The following is a 25940-nucleotide window of genomic DNA, read 5'->3' on the forward strand; positions in this document are numbered from 1 at the left end:
AGGTGGTCCACAGACCAGCAGCACAGATGGCTGTCGCCAACTTCCTTTCCAGAAATGGGGGGGGAGTGGTAGACAGGCCAGACGTCTCCCCGGCCTGAGTCAGGTGGTGGGGATATGTGGCAGCGGGGGCGTGGTCAAGCGGCCGTCCAGAGAGAAAGTGGTAAGGGCGCTTGCACCTGAGCTAGATTATGTTTAACACCTGTTTCCAATTCCAGTGAACATGGGGAGAGCAGCATATAAGCAGCCTCGCCACCAGCAGAGAGAGAGAGAGTCTGGCAGAAGGAAGGCCACGGTGCTCCTGAAGCTGTTGCGTTCATTCTGTTGTATTTGTGAAGCTGATGTGTTTAAGTGACTACGTGCCTGTGAAGCTGATGAGTTTGTGAAGTTGTAAAGCACTGAAGTGGCCGATTAAAAGTCTTACCTGAGCCTGGAAAACCCGCTTCCCTGTGTCCTCCTTTCCTTCTGCTGTGAAGTTTGTTACAGGCACAAACCCACCGTCGCTGGACCAGACAGGACTGGCAAAAAGTGCTCTTCACTGACGAGTTGCTGTTTTGTCTCACCAGGAGTGATGGTCGTACTCGCATTTATCGTTGAAGGAATGAGCATTACACCGAGGCCTGTACTCTGGAGCGGAATCGATTTGGAGGTGGAGGGTCCATCATGGTCTGGGGCGATGTGTCACAGCATCATCAGACTGAGTTTGTTGTCACTGCAGGCAGTCTCAACGCTGCATGTTACATTGAAGACATCCTCCTCCCTCATGTGGTACCCTTCCTGCAGGCTCATCCTGACATGACCTTCCAGCATGACAATGCTACCAGCCATACTGCTCGTTCTGTGCATGATTTCCTGCAAGACAGAAATGTCAGTGTTCTGCCATGGCCAGTTGAAGAGCCCGGATCTCAATCCCATTGAGCACGTCTGGGACCTGTTGGATCGGAGGGTGAGGGCTAGGGCCATTCCCCCCAGAAATGTCCAGGAACTTGCAAGTGCCTTGGTGGAAGAGTGGGGTAACATCTCACAGCAAGAACTGGCAAATCTGGTGCAGTCCATGAGGAGATGCACTGCAGTATTTAAAGCAGCTGGTGGCTACACCAGATACTGACTGTTACTTTTGATTTTGACCCCCTCTTTGTGCAAGGACACATTATTCCATTTCTGTTAGTCACATGTCTGTGAAACTTATTCAGTTTATGTCTTAGTTGTTGAATCTTTTTATGTTCATACAAATATTTACACGTTAAATTTGCTGAAAATAAAAGCAGTTTAAAGTGAGAGGACATTTTTCTTTTTGTATATATATATATATATATATATATATATATATATATATATATAATTAGTTCTGGCAGTCGACTACAATTTTTAATCTCGATTAATTACATAATTTTTCATAGTTGATCGCAATTAATTGCAGATTTTGAAAGTGCTGAAATTTGACTCTAAATTTACTTATTTTCCTGTCAAAATGCATTCATTTACATCTTAGGAAAGAAAACAAAACAATATGTAACAATATAAAGCTTTATTAACATTTTCCAAACAAAGCCTTCCACAGTACAAAGATAGAAATGCAGCAAAATATCACCAGTTGAAGTAACATTAAACGTTTCCCAAAGTTTAAGTGGGAGTTTGAATAATTGAAAGAACTAGTCTCTCCATAGGTTGCATATTCATTTTAATAGGCATTAAATCTCTTAAACGCCTCCACAGTATTAATCTGCTGGTAGACTATCTGCTGTGTGGCTATCCACTTTGTTACAGCAATCATGAAGCCACATTCATGATTCATGTCAGGGCATCTGAGCCACTTTTAACTCCACATGAAAAGCGCTTAGACAAAAACGTCTTATTCTGCGCTTTAGTGATAGTTTAGACTTGACGTGCTTCTGTGGTAATTAAAATGCATCTTAGGCTGAAAAATACTTGATTTATTTCACAAGTTCCATCTAGGCTTGTTTTGTACAACAAATAACCTTCACTTTATCACAGACATTGAATCACTGCTCTGTGTGTGTGTGTGTGTGTGTGTGTAATTACTCTGGGCGGACACATCGCAAAGGTTCCGCCCTTTCAACCAGTGTTTATGCTGGTTTACACTGTATTTACGGTAAATGCGTTTAATCACGATTAAGAAATTTTTTTTCTCACTGTGTCAACTTTGAGCAATATTTTTTTCTATGAGCCAATAGAGCACTCGAGAACCTGTAACTCTTCCCACACGATGTGCAGTGGTACGGCCTCTCTCCAGTATGCATTCTTTCATGTGCTTTCAGGTTTCCCGAATTAGTGAAACTCTTTCCACATGAAGTGCAGTGGTATGGCTTCTCTCCAGTATGGATTCTCTCATGTTCTTTCAGGTGTCCTGAAATAGTGAAACTCTTTCCACAATATGAACACTTGAAAGGTTTTTCTCCAGTATGGATTCTTTGATGCACATTGAAATCATAGATATTAGCAAAGGCTTTACCACACTCAGAGCAGACATTAATTTTTACATTGGTATGTCGTTTCTGGTGAGCTTTAAAACTTTTCAGCCATGAAAAACTCTTTCCACAACACATGTAAAGGTTCTTATTTGCATGAATTGCCTGGTGCATCTTTAGATCTGATGCCAATGTAAAATTTTTGCCACACTGATCACAGTTAAATGGCTTTAATCCAGAGTGAGAGCGTAGATGAACTGTGAGATTGCCTGCTTGTGTGAAACTCCTTCCACACTGATGACATGTGTATGGCTTCTCTCCAGTGTGAATTCTCATGTGACGCTTAAGGCTTCCTTTCTCTGTAAAACTTTTTCCACAATGAAGGCAGGTGAAAGATTTATTTGCTCTCAAATGTTTAGTTTTTTTTTGTGAGAAATTCTTCTTAGTCTGTGAAAAACCAACAGATTTTTCACCAATTATTAATTTATATGGTTCCGGATACTGACGCGGTTTCTCCTCCATGACATTCAGTTCCTGATTTTCCTCTTTTGCTTCCATCAGGGCTGAAAAAAAAAAGTCAAAACTTAATTCAGGCATATAAAAGATATCAGTGAACTCCAGTTTATTGGCAGAAAGAAACAGTAGTAAGCATCTATTTTTTGTTAAGGTAATACAGTCAATCATACAGTAGATTATGTATGCATCATGTATGCTTTTGGAAAGTAATTTTTAGACCTATATAACACACCGTTGAAATATACAGTATGTAATCTAGCACACATTTTTTTGGAGTGAGCAGGAGAGAGAGTGGTGAAAACTGGTCACTGATGATGCTGATGAATCCATATAGTGCAGACACAGAGGTGTAGGTGCCCATAGCTGCACTCTCTTTTTAGAAAACTTTCCAACCACACATTAAAAACATTCCTAATGAGCTAGACCTACGATCAAGAATTGTTACTTTGCATAAAGCTTGAAAGGGTTACAAAGTTATCTCGAAGAGCTTTGGTCTGTCCACAGTTAGACAAATTTTCTATAAATAGAGACGATTTAAGTACTGTGACTACTTTCCCTAGAAGTGGCCGTCCAGCCAAGATAACTCAAAGGGCACACTGCATAATGCTCAATGAGGTAAAATGAACCCTAGAGTGACACCTAAAGACTTAAGGGAATCATTGGAACTAGATAACATCTCTGTTCAGGAGTCATCAATACGGAAAACATTAAACAGACATGGTATCCATGGCAGGATCCCACAAAGGAAGCCGCTGCTTTCCAACAAAAACATTGCTGCATGCCTGGAGTTTGCCAAAGACCACCTTGACACTCCACAAAGCTAATGGGAAAATGTTTTGTGGACTGATGAATTTAATGTTGAACTGTTTGGGAAGAAGTTGCAGCACTATGAATAGCACAAAAAGCACAGCATACAAACATGAAAACATCAACATTACAGTGGAGGGAGCATCATGATATGGGGCTGCTTTGGGGCCTGGACCACTTGCCATCGAAGGAAAAATTAATTTCCAAGTTTATCAAGATATTCTACAGGAATTTTTCAGGGTTGCTGTGCACCAGCTGAAGCTCAGTAGAAGGTTGATTATGCAGCAGGACAATGGCCCTAAACATAGAAGTAAATCCACTACAGAATGGTAAAATCCACCTTTTGGAGTGGCCCAGACCTTAACCCAATAGAGATTATAGAATGACCTCAAGAGAGCCAGACATTCTAAGAATATGGCTGATCTGAAGTAGTTCTGTAAGGAAGACTGGTCCAAAATTCCTTCTGAACATTGTGCAGGTCTAATCTGCAGCCACTGGAAACATGGTCTTCTGATGTTGTAGTCCATCTGCCTCAAGGTTCGATGTGTTGTGCATTCTGAGATGCTATTCTGCTCACTTCAACTGTACAGAATGGTTATCCGAGTTACCGTAGCCTTTGTCAGCTCTAACCAGCCTGACAATTCTCAGTTGACCTCTCTAACAAGATGTTTCCATCCATAGAACTGCCATTCACTGGATGTTTTTTGTTTTTGGCACCATTCTGAGTAAACTCCAGAGACTGTTGTGTGTGAAAATCCAAGGAGATCAGCAGTTACAGAAATACTCAAACCACCCCTCCTGGCACCAACAATCATGCCTTGGTTTAAATCACTGAGAACAAATTTTTTTCCACATTCTAATGGTTGATGTGAACATTAACTGAAGTTCCTGACCCGTATCTGCATGATTTTATGTATAGCACTGTTGCCACACGATTGGCTGATTAGATAATCGCATGAATAAGTAGGTGTACAGGTCTTCCTAATAAAGTGCTCAGTGAGTGTACGTGAGTGTATGTGACAGCGTTTTCTTAGCAGCCTGCATGAGAAGGCGGCACTTGTTAATGCAGATATAATACAAAGCTGGAACCTATGGTGAACATACGTCCTGTTTTCACAGATATGTCCTCTTTTTGAAACCTTAAAAAGCATCCGGTAAAGCCGCTTGGCCAATGTAGGGTCACAGGTAGTGCTGGAGTCTATCCCAGCTGTCTAGGGCCGAAGGCAGGGAAACACCCTGGACAGGTGGCCAGTCTATCACAGGGCTGAAAGAGTAAGTGTGATCTTCATTTTTGGGGTATTGTGCAGCAGCTTCTTAACATATATTGTACTTTGTTGATTTGTTCTGCATTTAGAGGTGGGTATTGAAACAGATTCCAGCAATGACTGAAAAGAATTAAGTGGGAGCTCACATAGTGAAAAAGTGGTATTCTGGACTGTAAATTATAACCCATGAACTTTTTTGATTTGTTTTGTGTTGATGATCTGAGTCAGTTGAATGATGTTTTGAACTGAAACCCTTTGTAAATGGTATTCGTTGTGTGTTATGAATTTCAAAAATGCATTGAATGAGTTTTGTTTTTTTATTGTGATGTGCAAATTAAAAAATTAATATACAAAAAGGAAAAAAACAGGATATTTAAGGGACCATACAAAAGTCATAAAATAAATGTGTGTTTGACTTAATGTATGTTTTCTTTGTGTGGTTTATTAAATTACTGACTGACAGAAATTGTCTGGTTAAGGCCAGGCTGGCACTTCAATATTAAACTGCCACAATGTGGATTATCTCTCTCTTTCACTCACACACACACACACACGCGTCATGATCAGAGAGCACATGAGCCCAGCGGAGTAAAGCCCTAGGTATAGATAGCATTCCGAAGAAGTGAAGACACCGTGTCGTCACCACATTGTCTGCAGTCGCGGATATAAACAGTTCGTCTGGAGGTGGGAGAGAATATTAATAAATAATGCCATATAAAGTTGTGTAGTTTTTAAAGTTTGATAAACTTTATATAAAAGTTTATATAATATTAAATCACATAAAAAAAAAAAAATCAAATCCCTTTATTGTCACTCAACCATATACACAAGTGCAACAGTGGGTGAAAGTCTTGGGTGCAGTTCCAAGCAACATAGCATTTCAATCTTTCCCTCTCATTGTCTGTGGTCCCCACATGCTTTAAAAAGTCCACCACTGTGCCTGTACCAAAGCAATCCAAAATCACTTGCTTAAATGACTGGCATCCTGTTGCTCTGACAAATGCTTTGAGAGGCTAATCAGAGATTACATATGCTCTGTGCTGCCAGCCTCACTGGACTCACTGCAGTTTGCTTACAGCAACAACCGCTCCACTGAAGATGCCATTGCATCTACACTACACACTGCTCTCTCCCATCTGGAAAAAAGGAACACATATGTGAGAATGCTGTTTGTAGACTACAGCTCAGCATTCAACACCATAGTGCCCTCCAAGCTTGATGTGAAACTCCAGGCTCTGGGCTGAAACAGCTCGCTGTGCAGCTGGATCCTGGACTTCCTGTCAAGCAGATGCAACACTTTTTCCCTCAACACTGGTGTGTTCTGTTGGGCCTCATGTATTCAGATAGAAGACAAAGGCAGGCCTAACACAGTCGTAAAACCTGACTGAGGCCCACACACAAAGTCATAAATCTTACTGATAAAAACCACGGCAAAATCAAACAAAGGGAGTCCAAAACAGAATACAAATCCCATGAAGCCTTGCTCACTAAAGGACCGAACTCTCAACTCCTATTGGATGAGACACACGACAGAGCGCCCCTCAACCATGACGTCATCGGGAGTAGAAATACCTCTGAGATCCATCTGGGCATTGCTTCCAGCAACTTTGCTTGCCGTGTGTAGACGCAGCTCATCACTGCTCTCAGGTATAGCGCCTCGTGGCACAAGGAAGTAACGTACGACTTGAAACTGTGGCCATACAATCTCCATCTCGCTGGATGAGTTGAGATTACTCTGTGTTCCACCGAACACTCTAACGGATCCGAAGGAGATCGCAGAGCAATCCGCATCTTCATCCGTTTGCCTGCAGAAGTGAAGAAAAAAGATTTCTCTTCCCTCTTCAATCAAGTCCCTCCGCCAGCCCGCCGAGAATCAGCAGCCGTACCGCCCGCCAACAGAGCGAGGAAACGGCCTCCCATCATCACCCGAGATTCGAGGAAACAAGTCAGAGTCAAACGACAGATGAACACGCATTCTACCTGCGTCCTCATGCGATTCAAGTAAGAGGTTTACGTCTGGGCAGAGATAGAATATTATAGTGTTATTCTTGTGTATCATGGTTATTGCTTGTACAGTTTACAGACTGCCGAATCCGCTCATTGCTGCTAATAATACTTAAGGTATTACTGTAACGTACTGTTATCACGAATGAGATCTTTGCTGTGTTGTAGTCCAACCACATTGGACTGTTGTGTATTTCCGCCATCATGGGTGAGACTGGCACACTGAGTTTATCAATTAAAGAACCAAAGACCGCGGGATGGTTTACGAGCCATTCACCGCATCTCTGAGTGATAAACTGACAGCTGCTTTCTCTCCCACAATCGCGAAACCGGCTTTGGTGCCCCCACTTTATTCTCTCTCTCTCTCGTAATACCCACACACACACGCGAACCCTCACAAACATTCATGCACACACTTTTGGCTAGTAGATATCTTAGGGACAAAGCTGAGCTTTTTCGTATAAGTTATCGTGCAAGCGGAGACACACAGTAAACGGGCAGACGCCATTAACCGGCTTCTCTCCGCCCACATTCGCGGCCATTTTCTCTGGCCGGAAATATCCATGAGAGTCACGTCCGCCATTTTGTGCGCATCACTCCTTACACACACACACTCACAAACACACACACACCTTCCTCTCATGTGTTATAGGCTTATTTTGGTTACCATATCTAATCATGTCACTATTAATTTGTAGCTGTAAGTCGGAAGTTTATTGACTGCATTGTATTGATTATTAATTGATATTAGTGCATCAATAAACTTTGTTATATTTCAAAGAGAAGTGTTTTGGTTTGTTTTGCATATACCTGTGTCAAATGCTGGCAGGGGATGTCAGTGCTCGGATTCAAGCCTTCACTGTTTCCTTTTGAATGTCGATTTTCCTAAGAGAACAATCTAATATTGAGACTGTTATACTGTCTGGTTATTAGTCCCTGATTCCAGGGTGGTGCCCCGGCAATATTAATCCTTATTAATATTCTACTGATTTTGATAATTGATAATTATCTTTGATTGTTGAATTTGAAGGATCAATAAGCTAGTGTTAATTCTTAATGATTATCTTTGATAATAATTAATATTCTATTGAATTTGATGGTTATCTTTGTTGATGTGAAGGATTAAAAGAGCTAACATTGATTCAAATCAATGTTCTATTGATTTTAATAATTGATAATTATCTTTGATTATTATTAATTATTGCTAATAACCCAACCCGCTCCTGAACATAGCGCACTACATTTACTGGTGCCCCGTATGAGGGTAATAATTAGATTCTATTATTTAATTTAAATATTAATTAATAACTAAAGAAATAATTATTAATTTATTTCTGATAGTAACACTGATCTAAACAACCAGTAGCACCTACAGTTCTCAGCCCACTCCTGTATTCCCTGTAAACACATGACTGTGTGGCAACACATAGCTCCAATGCCATCATTAAGTTTGCTGATGATACGACCGTGGAAGGTCTGATCACCGACAATGATGAAACAGCCTACAGAGAGGAGGTAGCAAGAGTTACCCACTATCACTTAATGACTTAAATATTCTCAGAAGTAGGGAAACTGGGCAAACCTCTTTCGCTTTACACATTTTCCAAACAAATATGCAAGTGGAAGAGCATAACAAACGGATCACATCCATGTGATCAGCCCCCAATACCAAATATAAATCTCAATTTTGATCTATCTATCTATATTGTGGCAAGCAGGGCATGGCCAAGCAGCGTCAGAGCAGAGCGAAGACGGAGAAATAAGTGGTAAACGATTTCTACCTGTTTGCACACCGATCTTGCATTCCAGGGAGGAGCAGCGGGAGTATTTAAGGAGGGAAAACAGCAGCAGATGGGGAGAGACAGACGCACAGAGCTGTGTGTGACTGTGCCACAGTGACTGCTGAAAAGCATGGCTGTTGAGTTTTGTTGAATGTGTTTTTTATTGTGCAGAAAAACATGTTTATGTTTTGATATTCACTGAAAAGTGTGGCATTAAAGTCTTACAGTGCATCTGGAAAGTATTCACAGCGTTTCACTTTTTCCACATTTTATGTTATGTTACAGCCTTATTCCAAAATTGATTAAATTCATTATTTTCCTCAATTTTACAAACAATACCCCATAATGACAACATGAAAGAAGTTTGTATGAAATCTTTGCAAATTTATTAAAAATAAAAAACGAAAACAAACAAAAAAAAAATCACATGTACATAAGTATTCACAGCCTTTGCTCAATACTTTGTTGAAGCACCTTTGGCACCAATTACAGCCTCAAGTCTTTTTGAGTATGATGCTACAAGCTTGACACACCTATTTTGGGGCAGTTTCTCCCATTCTTCTTTGAAGGACCTCTCAAGCTCCATCAGGTTGGATGGGGAGCGTCGGTGCACAGCCATTTTCAGATCTCTCCAGAGATGTTCAATCGGGTTCAAGTCTGGGCTCTGGCTGGGCCACTCAAGGACATTCACAGAGTTGTCCCAGAGCCACTCCTTTGTTATCTTGGCTGTGTGCTTAGGGTCGTTGTCCTGTTGGAAGATGAACCTTCGCCCCAGTCTGAGGACCAGAGCGCTCTGGAGCAGGTTTTCATCAAGGATGTCTCTGTACATTGCTGCATTTATCTTTCCCTCGATCCTGACTAGTCTCCCAGTTCCTGCCGCTGAAAAACATCCCCACAGCATGATGCTGCCACCACCATGCTTCATTGTAGGGATGGTATTGGCCAGGTGATGAGCAGTGCCTGGTTTCCTCCAGACATGACGCTTGCCATTCAGGCCAAAGAGTTCAATCTTTGTTTCATCAGACCAGAGAATTTTGTTTCTCATGGTCTGAGAGTCCTTCAGGTGCCTTTTGGCAAACTCCAGGTGGGCTGTCATGTGCCTTTTACTGAGGAGTGGCTTCCGTCTGGCCACTCTACCATACAGGCCTGATTGGTGGAGTGCTGCAGAGATGGTTGTTCTTCTGGAAGATTCTCCTCTCTCCACAGAGAAATGCTGGAGCTCTGTCAGAGTGACCATAGGGTTCTTGGTCACCTCCCTGACTAAGGCCCTTCTCCCCCGATCGCTCAGTTTGGCCGGGCGGCCAGCTCTAGGAAGAGTCCTGGTGGTTACAAACTTCTTCCATTTACGGATGGAGGCCACTATGCTCATTGGGACCTTCAATGCTGCAGAAATTTTTCTGTACTGTTCCCCAGATCTGTGCCTCGATACAATCCTGTCTCGGAGGTCTACAGACAATTCCTTGGACTTCATGGCTTGGTTTGTGCTCTGACATGCACTGTTAACTGTGGGACCTTATATAGACAGGTGTGTGCCTTTCCAAATCATGTCCAATCAACTGAATTTACCACAGGTGGACTCCAATCAAGTTGTAGAAACATCTCAAGGATGATCAGTGGAAACTGGATGCACCTGAGCTCAATTTTGTGTGTCATTTTGTGTGGCTGTGAATACTTATGTATATGTGATTTTTTTTTGGGGGGGGAGGGATTTTTCCCCTTTTTCTCCCAATTTGGAATGCCCAATTCCCGATGCGCTCTAAGTCCTCGTGGTCGCACAGTGATTCGCCTCAGTCCGGGTGGCGGAGGACGAATCTCAGTTGCCTCCGCGTCTGAGACAGTCAACCCGCGCATCTTATCACGTGGCTTGTTGAACGCGTTGCCACGGAGACATAGCGCGTGTGGAGGCTTCACGCCATCCACCGTGGCAACCACGCTCAATTCACCATGCGCCCCACCGAGAACAAACCACATTATAGCGACCACGAGGAGGTTACCCCATGTGACTCTACCCTCCCTAGCAACCGGGCCAATTTGGTTGCTTAGGAGACTTGGCTGGAGTCACTCAGCATGCCCTGGGATTCGAACTAGCAAACTAGCGAACTCCAGGCGTATTTTACCACTGAGCTACCCAGGCCCCCTTCGTTTTTTATTTTTAATAAATTTGCAACAATTTCAAATAAACTTCTTTCACGTTGTCATTATGGGGCATTGTTTGTAGAATTTGAGGAAAATAATGAATTTAATCCATTTTGGAATAAGGCTGTAACATAACAAAATGTGGAAAAAGTGAAGCGCTGTGAATACTTTCCGGATGCATTGTATGTGGATTGTTCACCTGGCTCCCGCTTCCTCCATAGGAAAGGCAGAGGTCTGCTATATATTATATATATATATATATATATATATATATATATATATATACACACACACACACACACACACACACACACACACACACACACACACACACACACGTATTTTTTGTTTTATTGCTAACTGATTAATTTGACATTTGTACTATAATATAATTATTTATTGAAAAAATATGTAGATCTGAAGATTATATTGTAATGAAGTCATTAACCATTTTTATATATATCCCTAAAATTGCTTTAAATTAAATTAACAAATGTAATTCAATGCATTGTTTAAGTTGGTCTAGGTAGAGTTTAATATGAGCAGAAGTCATTTAGCCTTGTAATTTTGTTGCAATTATGTGGCAATAGGTCTCAGTTTCTTTTATTGTTGCATTTTTTTCTCTGTTCTCTTTCGAAATAAATGAAGTACATTAACTTTTAGTCTGCATTCATTATTCATAAATAGCCTTGTGTGGTGAGCAGGGCAGAGCCGAGCAGCGTCTGGGCAGAGCGAGGCCGGGAAGATAAGTGGTGAATGACTTCCACCTGTAGGCCACAACTGCCTCGCATTCCAGCGAGGGGAGATGGGACTATTTAAGGAGAAGAGACAGCGGCAGACGGGAGAGAGGTGTATGGAACTTGTCCACGTGTCTTTAGGTGTTGACGCAGCTGGCTGAAAAGCAGTGTAAGATACAATACAAATTAAATAAAAAAAAAAAAAATAAAAAAAAAAAATAGTAAAAGTTAGTAAATATAAATATAAAATAAATATAGCCTACACAACCAGTCCAAAGGACACTAAGTTGTTTCTCGTAATCTTAAAACCATTTGATCTAAAGGCTTATGGTCAAATGTTTGGGATTATTTCTGTACTCAAATATAAATTGGCCTAATTATAGATGTCTATACAAACCTTTTATTTTATTTTTATCATTTTTTTTTCTTTTCTTTTTTTTAAAAGGAGAAGTAGCCAACAAGTGTCCAGCATATGAAATCATTCAATACCGTTTAAAAAATATCCCAGGATGCACCGGAAGTTGATTGAGACTTGATTGAGCTGAATACTGTGGCCGTTCACTTGCGAAAAAACTTGGAATAATTTCACGGCTCCCAAAAGCTTGTTAAATACAAAGAAAGGAATATGATATGATGTTTATTTTAACAGCACAAATCAGCACAAATGAACGACTCACCGGTTCAGAATGATTTTGACCACATGGGGTGGAAAGTGATGTCAATGCTCCCAAATACAAGCTGTTATTTCTAAGATACAGACGTTGTTATTTTGCAAGCCATCTTAAACCGATATTTAACTTTATCTATCGTTCTTTTGATAAACATAGTTAATTGAAGAACGTAGTTACATACAGTGGTGGGCCATGCATTTTAAGTCTAGGCCTTCAGTGTGATTCATGCCATTAAGAAAACACAGTTTCACAATGAATAAGACACCCGTGCCTTTAGGCATCATACATAATGTCGCAGCTCACTAGTAATACCAATTGACATTTTAAAAGCACTTCCACGCACGAAAGCCAGAACTTGAAATAACACTTAATGCTCAAACAAGCCTAATTTTAACTGCAGCATGACTGTTTTGTGAAATGAACGTCTCCCGAACAGACATTCAAAAATCATAATTTTTCATATGAATCTACCAAGGAGGTCTATAATACCTAGAAAAATCTATCTAATAATATTTGTGATTTAAATGTTGCTTGTAATAAATTTTTGTTTCGTCAGGGTACACGGTTATGCTGCGTTCCATTCAAGTTGGATGTGGGATATTCCTACTTGACATCTCCGACCACAAATGCATTCCATTCTCCAATTTTCGGAACTGCAACGCTTCCATTAGCTTAGCAGGGGTTTGACTCTCATTAGAGATGTCTCCTAGTAACCCAACTGATAAACAATGCTGCAGCGCTAGCATTTGTGCTTCAGGTGTATGATTATCAAAAGAGATTATAAAGTTTTATACACCTGTTACTGCAGCAGGCGTTTGTTAAACAAGCTTTAATATCATGTAATGTGGAAACAAACTCATTTATCAATATTACTTAATAAAGTGAATGTTTATCACTTTGTATATCCTTCGACACGTTTGTGTGACATCATGCCCCTGCATCTCGCCAAAATCGGAGTTGAGAATTTCTGCACGAGCCTACAAGTTGTAATTCTGACTTCAAGATGCATTCCATTGCACTTTTCCTAGTAGGAAGTTGTAAAATCCGACTTTCCGAGTTGAATGGAACGCAGCACTACTTTTCAAAACTTGATCCAACACTGAATGTTCAAGCAGCCTAATTTACACTTAGAAAACCCCTGAACAATGCAAAAAGCACTTACCAATTTGCTTGAAGTGAAAATCAGTCCTCCTTTCCTGTTTAATAAATTAAGCAATCACACAGTCATGCAGAACATCTTGTGTTTGTAAATCCATAAGGATCTCTTTCTTAGTGGCGATAGCGGCAGTAATGACAGTTGACTGGTCAGTAAGATGTCGCGCTCTTTGCTTTCAAATTACGTACATCACTTAAAGCGTGATTGTGTCACTCAAGGCCAGCTAGAAGGCCTCGACTGGGACATATCCTAAAGATCACACCCACCAAGAACAAATAAATCAATCTGATTGCTGATGAATCTGACAATCTGACTTTAGTTGCCCATTCATTTGCACTGTTGAGGGATTCTGTGGAAATTCTGAAGGCCTGACGGGGTGGAGCTCAAACTCATGTGTTGCTTCGGGCATGCGATTTGAGAAACAGTTGTCACACTTTGCTTGTATGCATCAAGGAATAAATTCTGACTGAATAAACTTTAAATTTTTCTCTATTTGTTTGTAGATTAATGAAGAGTGGAAAGCAGTTAAAAATACATAGGCAAAAAGGTGATTGAGAATGAAAGGATGAAAAATATGTATTTATTTGTCATGATAGGTCAGCAGAGAAGGCTTTGCTGGCACTGAGAAATCGCCACTGGTTACACATATTTAGACAAACATAACAGACTGTGCATGTGCGTGAAGTTGACAAACGACAGTTTCCTTCTACATCTCTGAAAGTGTTTTGGAATCATTCAACAATGGAGCTTGGCTGACCTCTATTGGACATTTCTTGTAATTGCCACTCAGAACTGTGTTAGACACCAGAATCAGCTTTATTGCGAAGTATGCTTACACATACAAGGAATTTGTCTTGGTGACAGGAGCTTACAGTGCACAACATGACAAAACAGCAACAAGACATAGATAATAAAAAAATAATTTAAAATTGAATAAAAAAAATAAATACAATTTGAATAGAAAAAAGTATATATAGAATACACGATAAGACATATATTTTATATATATATATATATATATATATATATATATTAGAGCCCGACCGATATGGGATCGAGACAGATACCGATTTTAGAAGGGGGAAATTCACAGATTACCGATATGGTGACCGATATAGCCAATTTTTGAGCTGGAATGAAAACAGACCTTTTCTGTGTGGATTGTGCACCGATTGTGCACCGATATGACTATGCAAAGGTACTCAGAAGGCTGCTTTCTTAAATATTTTTATCAAAGAATATTTGACATTATTATACATTGTCAACAAATTCTAGAAATGAACACTGAGAAAATAAATAAATAAAAATACAATAGCTTAATAAACATCAGTACTCTTAGTATAAGTCAATTGCTGACCATTTAAATAAAGAATAAATAAAATAAAAATCAGTACTGTATGTTTAGTATCAGTCAATTGCTGTCCATTTAAATAAAAATACAATAGCTAAATAAAAATCAGTACTGCATAAGTCAATTGCCCACCATTAAAATAAAGAATAAATAAAAATAAAATAAATAGCTTAATTAACATCAGTACTGTATGTTTAGTATCAGTCAATTGCTGACCATTTAAATAAATAAAAATAAAATAGCTAAATAAACATCAGTACTGTATGTTTAATATCAGTCAATGGCTGACCATTTAAATAAAGAATAAATAAAAATAAAATAAATAGCTAAATAAACATCAGGGGCCGGTTGCACCAGCTATACGTACGTTACAACTTAGCCTAGTTGTGGCGTAAATGGGCACTAAGTCACAATTTACGCTCTACTAAATATTTGAGTGTTGCACCATTAAACTTAGGTAGAACGTAACTCTACGTATAAAATAAATATATACAGCAGCCTCCGACCAGGAGTAACTGATGGAATAAAAAAGCAGACTCATTTAATGACATCAATGAGCTCATGTTTTGGTTGACTGGCTTCAGTCCTTTCGACATATATGATGGTGTTGGCATTTACAGTCATTTACATTTACGAGAGAGAGAGAGAGAAAAAAAACGTACTTTTAAGCGGCTCTTCAACATGAAACCGCTCTAACGGTGCAGTTTTTAGGATGCGTCGCCCGGTGTCAAGTTTCAACACATTCAAAATATATATAGGATATTAAAATGAATAAATGTCTATTTTTCCAGCCTGCTGTATTAGTATTAATCACCCCTCATTTATTTTAGATACAGTTCCTATATATTATTATTTACACAGGGCAAATATACTATTAAATCTAATTTTAAATACATATCCTATTTTAATGTCTGGAAAACCAGACTTTTAAATATTACATTTTATAAATGCAATGACTGGAATTGTTCAGTTGAAGGGGGTACCAAACTGAATCCTGAACAAAACAGTTTGGTGAATACATGTTTACATGCTGACAAGATATGAAAGTAGCTACGTGGTTAGCTAGTTAGCTGTAAGCTTGTTGCTACGGAGAGTAAAAGATGGACTTTATTTACTTTCCAGCATTGTGTCTCACCAACTAGGTAACAGGGAAGCGTGAAATCAACACTCACCACACACAATCCACCACCGCACCGCTGTCTGCTGAGCTGCAAAAAGATGCTCTGATGTTTACCTTTCAATCTGCTACATTACTTATTGCACTGATAAACTACAGCTGGCTAAAAGCAAACAGATGTGATAAACATGAGTGACATGGTTGTCAGGGACAGGGTTAACGTTATATTAGTTATATAAAATGATGGGGTCATTTTTTATTAACTTTCCAGTATGTATTTCACAAACTAGTTAGCAATTTAAGGAGAAGAGACCGCTTAACTCCGCCCTGTCTGCAGAGCCACCGTCAGCTCAGAGTGAGCTCTGTAAACAATGGAGTCTGAGCGCGCTCTACTGGACGAACTACGCTATGACACCAATTCTAAAGCATTGTTTTCTGCATTATATGTTCTGAAAAAAGTTTTCATATCGCCGCATATCTGTAAAATATATGCTGATACCGATATATCGATGAAAGGCTACTATCGGCAGATAATATCGGCCGACCGATATATCGGTCGGGTACTAATATTATATATATTACACACACACACACACACACACACACACACATTATATGAGAGAGAGAGCTTTGAATTTCTAGTATTTTTACATTTCAGATTATATTTTTATTCTACTTTAAAAAATAAATGTTTATTAACAATACACTTGAAAATTAAAGCATGCCAAATACCTTAAAATGTGCGAAAATACACAAAAATGATGACATTTAATGCATTGCCATGGCAGCAGTATTTAAGATATCAAGAATCCCTTCAGAATTTTAAATTTGCACTGTCTTGACATTATTCTAAATGTTTTTGAAGCAATTCAGGTAAAAAATAAGAGGGATATTTCAAAGTCTGTTAAAAGTGACACTTCCTTCCGCCAGTTGGTGGTGCTACGACCATGACCCACAATAGCCACATCAATGTGATCAGCCTGCAAGAAAAAAAAATCTGGCTCAATTTTGATGTAAATCAAACAATGCACGCAAAAGATATGAGACATTTCCTTATTCCATTTTTTTTACGTTATTTTATCTTATCGCATCGCTCTAGCAACACCATTCAATATATCAAAAATCCTTGTGCAATTTAGCATAGTCAATGTCTTGGCATGATGTCGCCCACATTTGGTACCTGTAACCCCTAGAAGGAGTGTTTTGAATTCCAGAGCATGCATTTTTCAAACAAACCAAAATGGCCGACTTCCTGTTGGGCGGAGGTAATACAAGCCAATGGGAAATATGTCTGTTATGGTGAGAACAATGTCCTCACCAAAACTTGTGAATATCAGACAAACTCTGTGGCAACCACAGCGATAAACTCATTCGAAATATTAGGGGGGCGCTATGGAGTCCACTGGCCACACCCAAGACAAATGACAAAAGAATTCTAAAATCTTGCCAAACTTTGAAGTTTCAAGAGTTCTGGAAAAAGTAATAAGCATTTACGAACTATGGGGCGCTGTGGAACCGATGAGGCATGTCTATGCTGAATTGCAATATCAAATCAAAATGTTGTCCTAAGACAAATGTGTAAACTTTATACGTTTTCGGCCATCGTAAGCCCCTCAAAACACAGTGAGAAAATGTGAAAATCCAACATTCCATCCAACATGGCTGACTGCCTGTTGGGCAGAGTCAAATACAACCAAGTGAACTTTGTCTAACATGATGAGAGCAGTAACCATACCAAATCTTGTGCACATCTGAGCAGCTTCATCCCAACCATTGCCTGCATTTGGAGGCGCTGTAGAGCTCCTCGGCCACACCAAAGCCTAAACACTACATACATTTTTCATATAATGCAGGTCTGATGTGTGTGCCAAGTTTCTTTAGTTTTCAAGCAAGATGAATGCCTTATAAATGGGTGAATGCGTTAAAAATAAAATAAAATAAAAATAGTGAAAAAACATTCCAAAAACAACAGGTTTTTAGCACCTCCGGTGCAGGCCTCCCGGTGGCTTTTGGAAAACAATGCAAGGTGGACACATGTATTTGGCATTTGACATTATTCTAAACAACTTTGAAGCCATTTGAGTAAATATAAGAGGACTACTTTAAAGTCTGTTGTAAAAGCCACACTTTCTGCTGCCAGGTGGTGGCACTATGTGCATGACCCAAAATAGTCACAACCATGTGATTAGCTCTCAAGACTAAACATACATCTCAATTTTGATCTAAATCACACATTGCACACAGAAGATATGAGACACCTTCTGTTTCCCATTTTTTGCCATAAATTTAATGCCTCGCCATGGCAACACCGTTCAATATATTAAAAAAAATATTTTCACAATTTAGCATCTTCAGTGTCTTGGCATAATGTCGTCCAAATGTGGTGACAGTCTCATGAATCCCCTAGGAGGAGTATTTAAAGTTCAGAGACAGCAATATTAAAAAAGAAATAAAAAATGGCTGACTTCCTGTTGGGCGGAGCTAATAAGTATAATTATGAAAGTTGTCTGGCTTGATGAGAACTATATATGTACCAATTTTGGTGACTGTAGGTGAAAATGGGGGTGCTACCAAGACCCCGTTACATGCCCATTTTAAAGGGGGCGCTACAGAGTCCCCACTACACACCCATGTGTGAACTTTTACCCAGTCCTAACTGCTGACGACTCTAATGTGTGTGCAAAATTTCATGAAATTTTAAGCATGCCAAGTACCTCAAAAACACCTAAATATAGGAAGAAAGTAATAACAATTGATGTGTTGCCATGGCAACAGTATTTAAAATATTAAGTATTCCTTTTCAATTTTACATCAGCAGTGTCTTGACCTGGACCCATAATAGCCGCATCAATGTGATCAGCCCCCATTACCAAAAATACAGCTTTTCATCAAAATCACACAATGCACACACATAAGGCACTTCCCGTTTCCCAGTTTTTGCCATAAATTAATTGCTTCGCCATGGCAACATTGTACAAAATATAACAATTCGGTTTGCAATTTAGCATCTACAATGTCTTGGCATGATGACGACCGAGTATGAATGTTGTTCGGCTTGATGAGAACTAAATGTGTACCAATTTTGGTGACTGTAGGTGAAAATTGGGGTGCCACAGAGCCCCCCTTACATGCACATTTTTAAGGGGGCACTACAGAGCCCCTCCGCATGGAATTTAACATTGCACTCAGTTTAGGCTATAAACAAATACATGAGCAGGACAGTACCTCATCAAGAGAGGAGTCCCATCCCCCAACTCCCCAGAGAGGTTCTGCCAGCAGGAGAAGACCAAGAGGTAGGAAGACGGGGGAGAGGGAAAGGGAGAGGCGGCAGCAGCAGTCAAGCCGGGATGTCAACAAGCACATCTGGAGAGAGATGGTATGACATTGACGTTCCAGACATAACACCACCACAGCCAACCTTCAGACCCACCAAGTCACCAGGACCCCAGCTCATAGGAACTCTATGTACACAGCCCTGCAGCTTTTCCAACTTTTTTTTTTACTAACTTTATTTTACAGACAATAATTCAAAATACCAATGACATTAGCTCGACTCACCACTCAACACCCACCAACCCGTGGCTTGGTCTGATATTGCAAGACATATTTTCATTCATGTCCATGGTCATAAACATGGGTGTAGTAAAATGCTCTGCATTTACTGATTACTGGCGAGGTATTAAACTGTACAGCTTGCCGTTCCCAAAACAGGTAATGACCGGTAAGAAGTTCCTCACAATCTGCCAGTCCCTTCACCTCAGTAGCTTGGCGGAGGATGCTGCTAATGAGCAAAGGAGAGGCACAGCAGCCTTCGATCGTCTTTGCAAAATAAACCCACTCTACCAGAAAAATATGAGATGCCTGCAAAAGGAATATCACCCTGGCCAGGAAATTGCCACTGACGAGCAAATTGTTGCCTCCAAAGCCCGCAGTGGGCTCAAACAGTATATGAAAAATAAGCCTGTTCACTGGGAATAGAAACTCTTTGTTCTGGTGGACTCCAGGAATGGTTACACATGGGACTTTTTGGCTACGAGGGAAAGCTCCAGTTTAACAGTGGCAAGGGGCTCAGTTATGAGTTGGTGATGGAGCTAATTGACACACAGTTGCTGGGCACCGGATACAAGCTATTTGTTGGCAATTTTTACTCAAGTCGCACCCTTTTCCATGACCTCCTTCAGAAGAGGATCTGGGAGTGCGGAACCATCCGCATGAAAAGAATTGTATTCCCGAAAACGAAAGTTACCAGTCTGGACTCAAAATCTCCCATTACTATAAAGTCATCCACAAGACCCAGAAGTGGTACAAGATGTTCTTTTATCATTTCATGGACATCACGATTGTGAACGCCTTCCTCCTCCACAGAGACATTGCAAAAGGTAGAGTTACCTATGCACCAGAAGGCATTCAGAGAGACCCTTGCTGATGAGCTCGCAGAGTTGGGGTCTCACTTCATAGCCAGACCCGTATCTCCTGCTCCACGCAGAGTACATCACATCACATCACAGGCCAGTGCACATCAGTGGACACAGCACCACTAGTCGGCTGAAGTGCAGGCAGTGCCATGCAAAAACACCAGTGAAGTGCTCCTCCTGTGATGTGCCTTTGTGCATTGTCCCCAAACGTGACTGCTACAATGACTGGCATGTTGCCAAAAACTTGTAAAAGGTATAATTGTATGTAAATACTTTTTTTTACACAACATATGTAAATAGTTTGGTGTGTATTTATTCTTATATAAACTGCTTTTCCACCATAGCACTTGTTTTGACTCTTTTATATGCACAAAGTTTAGTTTCAAGAAGGGAAAAAAGCACTCTAATGTGTTTATGCTTCAGTTACTCTGTCAGCAATAATAATAGTGAAACTGGATACGGGATATGATGGCTCTGTCACCTTTCATTAGAGCCCAAAATTATGACTACGTTAAAGCGTTCAAAAGTAGTAGCCTTTTTATCCTAGGTATGTGTCCATTGTTACCAAGGATCCTTTGGAGTCTCCAAAAGGCATTTTTGGAAAACGCCTGGACATACCCTTAGAAAAACATGTGTAAAATATTCATCTTCTGTGGTATTGTTATCAAATTTTAACTTGGACTATGTAAGGCTTCAAGCTATGGTCCCATTGTGTTTTCCAGCTAATAGTTATAGTCATCTGCAGGAATCTGTATGCAAAAAAAAAACAAATTCAGGCAGGAAAAAAAAATTTCTACTTCAGTGTTCAAACTTCTATTACTCAATACAAGTAGCACTTACAGTGATTCTGACTACTGAGGAAAAAACTTCAGAGTGTCTCCTTTCAAAAGAGACCAAAACCATGCATGTACTCCAAATGGTTCAAGAACAGCTTTAAATTTACTTTGGGTATGCCTTGGATAGGCATTTTAGGATCATTTTACAGGATTGGGAAGGGGTACATAGACTTTTCAAGAAGTGTACATGATGTCTTGTCTTAGTTAATATTACACTTGACAAGCTCCAAACACCCATAATTTACAGAGACCGCAAATGGAGTCGAGACCATGGCCATCCGATCTGAAATAACACTGTGCGCATTTTCATTCATAAGGTTTACACTTTAGAAATATTGGCTGCACAGATTCATAAATTATTTGTAATTTAGAATATGTTCATTTTTCAATGTCGCTTAATGCTTGTGCTTCTTGGTTTATCATTCAAACTAATATTTCTTATATTATTCGGATGAATCCATTATTCGTTTTGAAGTCATTATTCGTGTCTTTCCGAATAGGGTATTCGGCTTCGGGCACATACATACATACATACACACCCACACACCCACACACCCACACACACATATATATACATATACATACTCGAGCCAAAACATTATGACCACCTACCTAATATGATGTTGGTCCTCCGTGTGCCGCCAAAAGTGTAGACCCGCTCAGGCATGGACTCTACAAGACTGCTGAATGATTACATTTGGCACAAGTCCTGCAAGTTGCAAGGTGGAATCGCCGTGATTCGGACTGGTTGATCAAGCACATCCTACAGATGCTCAATCGGATTTAGAGGCCAAGACAACACCTTGAACTCTTCATGTTCCTTAAACCATTCACGAACAATTTGTGCAGTGTGGCAGGGTGCATTATCCTGTTGAAAGAGGCCACTGCCATCAGGGAATACCATTGCCATGAAGGGGTGTACCTGGTTTGCTACGATGTTTAGGTATATGGCACGTGTAAAATTGATGCCCGATGTGAATGGCTGGACCCAGGGTTTCCCAGCAGAACATTGCCCAGAGCATCACACTCCCTCCACCAGCTTGTTGTCTTCCCACATTGTATCCTGGTGCCATCCCTACCACAGGTAAACGGCACACATGTCCATGGCCGTAAACGTGATGTTAAAGAAAATGGGACATATTCGGACCAGACAACCTTTTTCCACTGCTCCAAGGTCCAGTTTTGATGCTCACGTGCCCATTGTGGGCGCTTTCGATGGTGGACGGGGTCATCATGGGCACTCTGAACAGTCTGCAGCTACGGAGCCCCATATGCAGCAGGGTGTGATGCACTGTGTGTTGTGACACACTCCCGTAACCATCATTAAAACTTTCGGTGACTTGTGCCACAGCAGACCTTATGTAGGTTCAGACCAGATGGGATAGCCTTTTTTGCCATAGCGCATCTATGAGGCTTGGGCGCCCAACACCCTGTCGCCGGTTTGTGGTTTGTCCCTCTTTGGACCACTGTAGGTAGGTACTCACCACTGCTGACCGGGAGCACCCCACAAGCCTTGCTCCTTCAGAGATGCTCTGACCCAGTCATCTGGCAAAAGCAATTTGGCCCTTGTCAAAGTCGCTAAGGTTTTTACTCCTGCCCATTTCTCCTACATTCAACACGTTGACTACGAGAACTGATTGCTCGCTTACCATCTAATCTACCCAGACCTTGACATGTGGCCTTGTTAGAAGATGATCAACGTTATTCGCTTCACCTGAGAGTGGTCATAATGTTTTGGCTCATCTGTGTATATACAGTATATATTTACATACACAGTACTGTGCATAAGTCTTAGGCATAAGATATTTCACAAAAAACATTTGTCTTAAGATGGTTATTTATATCTTCAGCTTTAGTGTGTCAACAGAAAATATAAATTGTAGACTCCCAAACATTCCTTTTGCAAACAGAATAGAATGAACAGGGAGCCCTGCACAGATGGCATGGCTCCCACAGAGTCCCCCAATGATCAGAGTCAGTCTGGGATTACATGAAGAGACAGAAACAATTGAGACATTTATAATTGTAATTACACATTATCTACTGCATATACTGTATATTTAAATCATCATCAAGTAGTTAAAAAAGCTTCTTTTACTGATATCATGTGAATTCTACTCATAGAATGAGGCATGAAGTCATTTATAACACATTTTAATGTCACATTAGCTAAGGTTTTACATGTAGTCTTGTGTGTCCTCATATTTAAATGTTCCTCTCAATACCTCCCCTAGTGGTGTGGCTGGTTTCTGAATGTTCGCAAACAGTATGTCGTTGCTCAGTTGTTTCGAAATTTTTATGGCTCTGAGCGAAAAACAAAGAAGCACTTCACCGTGAGTCTGCCGGGAACTTAAGATGCCCCTGCAAACCACCAAAATGAACTCAACCTTCATTTTAACAAATTGTTTTTCAAAATGATGTCACACACATTCGTTCTTTGATTTCATTTGAAGTATCCCAGATAACACATGTAGCTATATCTGCGAGATGTCTGTTTTAGATCTACTAAACATCTTAAAAATATCAGATTTTCAAACATTTAAAATCATAAACATCTCAAAGACATCTGCTGAATGTCTTATTGACATCTGAGAGAAAAGGTCTTATAAACGTATTGCAGATGAGGAAACAACCAAAAAAATACATCTTCCAGATGAAGACACACACATCAAATAGACATCTGGTTGATTTATGTGTGCAATCAGGGATACCGGAGCCTTAAAGGTCCTAGACCACATCCAATTCTCACAACTGTGCTTTCTGGAGTTTGTTGTCTATTGAATTATTATTTTATTTGTAAATATTTTTATCCCCAATAATTTGTCTGTGGAATGATCAAAAACAGTTTAAACCACATTAAAACCTATTACAGAGACTGTAAGTCTCAAATATTGCACTACTGTGAAAGGTCCATTGAAAGTGGATTTCTGTCAACAACAAAAAATACAAATTAAAAGAAATTAAAAAAAATAAAAAAATTAGTTTTTGAAAAACTGATGTCTAATTTCTGTGGTAATTATTGTCGTGCAATTTATCAAATTATAATCTCTCGCATTATGGCCTTGACAATCATAAATTTGGACCATATTTGTGCTACTTTTCAGTAAGCCGACATAAATAATAACAATAACAAAATTAAATCCTTTTTGTGGATGACATTATAATACCATATATTTCTTATGAGGTTTGGTGCAATTTCACAATATAATGTTTCAAACTGTACTTTGGGAAAACTGATAGCTGTCTAATTTAAATCAACAGAAAAATCCTCACATGAACAGTGACCAGTCTGATACATAGAGACACATTAATAAATAAGGAGACAAAAACTCACTTTTTCGTTCCTTGCGGTGCACCGTAATTTCTTTTGTTCAGATCATCTCAGCAGAACTTCAAAAACTGGTACAAATGAACATGCAGAACCCAAATAAAAACATTACCATCACATTATAATATTTCGCTGTTACTGGAGCACATTTGTTTAAAAACACTTTTGAATATTTATCGTTTTATTCACTTTAAAAGCTGGAGCGCTCAAAAACACAAAAATTTCCTCAGAATTTAAGCAGACTGAGTCGCAGCATTTATGACGTCACAACAACAACCAAAATAAAAGTCCTCTCTCCGACTGTACATCTAAACTGACAAAATTCAAATTTGTATACATACAACTGAATGTACTAAAGTTACTTACTAAAATGAGTAAATTGGCAATATGAAAATAATTTGTGCGTAAATGGGACCTTCCTGAAAACTGTCAGGATTTACAAAAGCCATATTTTTGAGTTAATGGTGTGAATGTTAGTAAATTCCAGTTAATCCTAAATAGGTCACATTTATTTTCATCCACGCCCATGAAAACACCATTTAAGGAAGGTATCAGACTCACTATTTATAATGCAATTTGTCTGAATTCACCAGTAGACAAGTATACTATTTTACTGGCTAAAGATAGCATTACAAATGGCCTTAAAATATAATATAATTTTTAATGCATAGTTGAATGTATGTAATCAGGACAATACCATTTTTTAATTGAAATAATCATTAAAAACATTTAAAACTGTATTTTCAACAATTCAGAATTATGAATATTTCTATTCTGGTGTCACCGCTGCCCTGTTCATGAGGGACCAGAATCACAATTGATTTCACCAAACCTTTTCAAATCATCAACTAAACAGAACTGCTGTTAAAGAGTTTATTGACTTAAAGGGGTCATGTAGTAATCTTTTTTATATATAATTTTATTATCTTCCCTGAGGTCCATTGATAATGTTAGTAAAGGTTTTTCTTTCCTCACCAAAACAATCATAATTTAGTAATATATGATCATTTTCCACCCTGTCTCTGGCCCTCTGTCTGAAACTCTCAGTTTTGGCCTAAGCGCATCCTTAAAACTTAAACGTAAATGGCCACTGTTATGATTGGCTAACATTTTGCAGCCCCTCGATTACAGCCATATTTGAAATACAATTGGAAGAGAATGAACAAACTCAAATCAGCATGTATTGCTTGTGAACCAGTCACAATATGATTCATGTTTTGCAAAGGAACCATTATGGAAAGATTTATTCTGGAATATTTCAAATGTCATGACCGATAGCTTGTGTGCTGCTGTGCTTGAGTGAACAGTTTCAAACATTCAGATGAAATGTGTTGGGTGTACATTATGTGTGAGCCCTGATATTCAGTTTTGTATTATTTATTATTATTTTGTAA

The 25940-nt window shown here is 39.5% G+C and overlaps 2 protein-coding genes across 5 annotated transcripts in view; both read right to left on the reverse strand.

Annotated features, from left to right (window-relative positions):
• Positions 1-25940, reverse strand: part of LOC127442895 (zinc finger protein OZF-like) — a 221907-nt gene that overhangs the window by 143282 nt on the left and 52685 nt on the right. The gene's annotated exons all lie outside the window — the stretch shown is intronic.
• LOC127442976 (gastrula zinc finger protein XlCGF7.1-like) lies at positions 1554-24789 on the reverse strand. The gene is made up of 2 exons (XM_051701442.1): positions 24553-24789; positions 1554-2989 (listed from the first exon to the last, which is right to left on the reverse strand). Exon 2 carries the CDS (start codon positions 2982-2984, stop codon positions 2148-2150), a length of 837 nt encoding a protein of 278 aa, XP_051557402.1. The 5' UTR covers positions 2985-2989; positions 24553-24789; the 3' UTR covers positions 1554-2147.

This window comes from Myxocyprinus asiaticus, chromosome 6, assembly GCF_019703515.2.
Source record: "Myxocyprinus asiaticus isolate MX2 ecotype Aquarium Trade chromosome 6, UBuf_Myxa_2, whole genome shotgun sequence".
In the NCBI taxonomy this organism is placed as follows: Eukaryota; Metazoa; Chordata; class Actinopteri; order Cypriniformes; family Catostomidae; genus Myxocyprinus; species Myxocyprinus asiaticus.

Coding starts and splice junctions, on each gene's coding strand:
- LOC127442976 (XM_051701442.1), bottom strand. CDS start 2,984: ATGGAAGCAAAAGAGGAAAATCAGGAACTGAATGTCATGGAGGAGAAA.